This window comes from Phaethon aethereus (genome assembly GCF_964289735.1).
Source record: "Phaethon aethereus genome assembly, chromosome: Z".
Taxonomy (NCBI): Eukaryota; Metazoa; Chordata; class Aves; order Phaethontiformes; family Phaethontidae; genus Phaethon; species Phaethon aethereus.
In genome coordinates this window covers 24803540-24805973 of record NC_138577.1, presented here as the reverse complement: position 1 = coordinate 24805973, position 2434 = coordinate 24803540, and the positions used below count along the sequence as shown (strand labels likewise).

Here is a 2434-nt window from a genome sequence, read left to right as displayed (position 1 = left end):
AGCCCCAGCGCCGGTCCCGAGGGGAAGCCCACAGCCCCCGCTGGCCGGGGCGGAGCTGCGGGGAGGAGATTTGGAGTGAGCGGGGGTGGGTTTCTCTGCGGTGTCCCCCCAGCGGGGAGGGGGCGGTGGGGAGTGACGGATGCCGGCGCCCGCCCGCCCGTCCGGTACGCCGTCGGCGCCGGGGGACGATGGCAACCCAGCGAGACCCCCCCCTCCGCGGAAGGGCGGGATGGAGGGGGTGACGGAAGGAAAGGGCAAGGAGGGAGAGAGAGAGCGAGAGGAGAGCGGAGAGACAGAGCAGGAAGGAGCGGCGCGGGAGAGCGGCGGAGCGAGGGGCGGCAGCTCGGCGAGCGGCGGCGGGAGGGCCGCCCCCGCCGCCCGGGGCTGCGCGCTGGGCAGAGGCGGCGGGGATGGGCGGGCGCGGGGCGGCTCCGCCAGCCGCCGTCCTCCGAGCCTCGGCCGCCTCCCGCCGCGCTATATAGGGGAGGGAGGGGTGGTGGAGGGGGGGGGTGCCCAGCGTGGCCAAAGCGCACACGGGGCGGCGATGCCTCCTGCCAGGGCAGCGCACAAGTGACCGGCGCCTCTTCCCATGTCCGTCTCCTGAAGGGACCCCCCCCGCCCGGCATGGATGTGGCCAACAACACTACCTCCCCAGAGCGCTCCCCCGAGGGGGCAGGCGGCCCCGGCCTCGCCGAGGTGACCCTGGGCTACCAGCTGCTCACCTCCCTGCTCCTGGGCACGCTCATCCTGTGCGCCGTGAGCGGCAACGCCTGCGTGATCGCGGCCATCGCCCTGGAGCGCTCCTTGCAAACCGTAGCCAACTATCTTATCGGCTCGCTGGCCGTCACCGACCTCATGGTGTCCGTGCTGGTGCTGCCCATGGCGGCCCTCTACCAGGTGCTGAACAAGTGGACGCTGGGGCAAGTCACCTGCGACATCTTCATCTCGTTGGACGTGCTGTGCTGCACCTCTTCCATCCTGCACCTCTGCGCCATCGCCTTGGACAGGTACTGGGCCATCACGGACCCCATCGACTATGTCAACAAGCGGACCCCCCGGCGGGCCGCCGTGCTTATCAGCCTGACCTGGCTCATCGGCTTCTTGATATCCATCCCGCCCATGCTGGGCTGGAGGACGCCCGAGGACCGCTCGGACCCCGACGCCTGCACTATCAGCAAGGACCATGGGTACACTATCTACTCTACCTTCGGCGCCTTCTACATCCCGCTCCTGCTCATGCTGGTGCTTTATGGCCGCATCTTCAAGGCGGCCCGCTTCAGGATCCGCAAGACCGTCAAGAAAGCGGAGAAGAAGAAAATCGCCGACACCTGCCTCACCCTCTCCCCGGCCGCCCTGCAGAAGAATAGCAACGGGGAGCCCGGCAAGGGCTGGCGGCGGACTGTGGAGCCCAAGCCCGGCGCCTGTGTCAACGGCGCGGTGCGGCAGGGCGAGGACGGTGCCGCCCTGGAGATCATCGAGGTCCAACGCTGCAGCAGCTCCTCCAAGACTCACCTGCCGCTGCCCAGCGAGGCGTGCGGCTCCCCGCCGCCCCCCTCCTTCGAGAGGCGCAACGAGAAGAATACGGAGGCCAAGCGGAGGATGGCTCTGTCCCGGGAGAAGAAGACTGTCAAGACCCTGGGCATCATTATGGGCACCTTCATCCTCTGCTGGCTGCCGTTCTTCATCGTGGCGCTGGTCTTGCCCTTTTGTGACAGTAAGTGCTACATGCCCGAGTGGCTGGGGGCAGTCATCAACTGGCTGGGCTACTCCAACTCCCTCCTCAACCCCATCATCTATGCCTATTTCAACAAAGACTTCCAAAGTGCTTTTAAGAAAATTATCAAGTGCAAATTTTGCAGGCAGTGAAGCCCGCCGCTCCAGGACGGGGCAGCGGGGGTCCTGCCACTCGCTCCATCCGCCTGGGCCCCGCCGCTGTGTGTGTGTCCCCTCCGCCCAGCCCCTCTATAGCTCGGCGGGGAGGGGGGGAAGTCCGGGACGCCGCTCCGCGGCGCGGCCGAGTCCCTCGTTCCTCCGCTCGTCAGACAAGCCCCGCGGGGCAGGGCTCGGCTCGGCTCGGCTCGACTCCACCGGGGAGGGCGGGGGGACGCCCGCCCCGCGGCCGCCTTCTCCTCGCCTGGCCTTGCCGGGGCTCCGCTGCCGGGCTCCCGCCTCCTTCCCTCCCGCCCCTCCATCATTCTGGGCAGACGTATGTATGCAGGTCGTTGCTTGTGGTCGCTGTAAACCACAGCGTCTGCCCGAGTAGCATCGGTAAAAATAAACCACCCTATGCAGAAAACCGCTGTGTCGGGTTTTTTTCTTGGATTTACGAGGAGACGGCGGGGGGCTCAGAGTCCGACCTCGGTCTGGCAGTGTCAGTATGGAGTACGAAGACGACTCCCCGAGAGCAGGAAGGGGCTTTGGGCTCGTCGCTTCT

The 2434-nt window shown here is 67.3% G+C and overlaps 1 protein-coding gene across 1 annotated transcript; it reads left to right on the top strand.

Moving 5' to 3' along the window:
- Window positions 1-599: 599 nt before the first annotated feature.
- HTR1A (5-hydroxytryptamine receptor 1A) lies at window positions 600-1866 on the top strand (the record flags this gene model as incomplete). Its single annotated transcript, XM_082012880.1, has 1 exon — window positions 600-1866. Exon 1 carries the CDS (start codon window positions 625-627, stop codon window positions 1864-1866), a length of 1242 nt encoding a protein of 413 aa, XP_081869006.1. The 5' UTR covers window positions 600-624.
- Window positions 1867-2434: the final 568 nt, after the last annotated feature.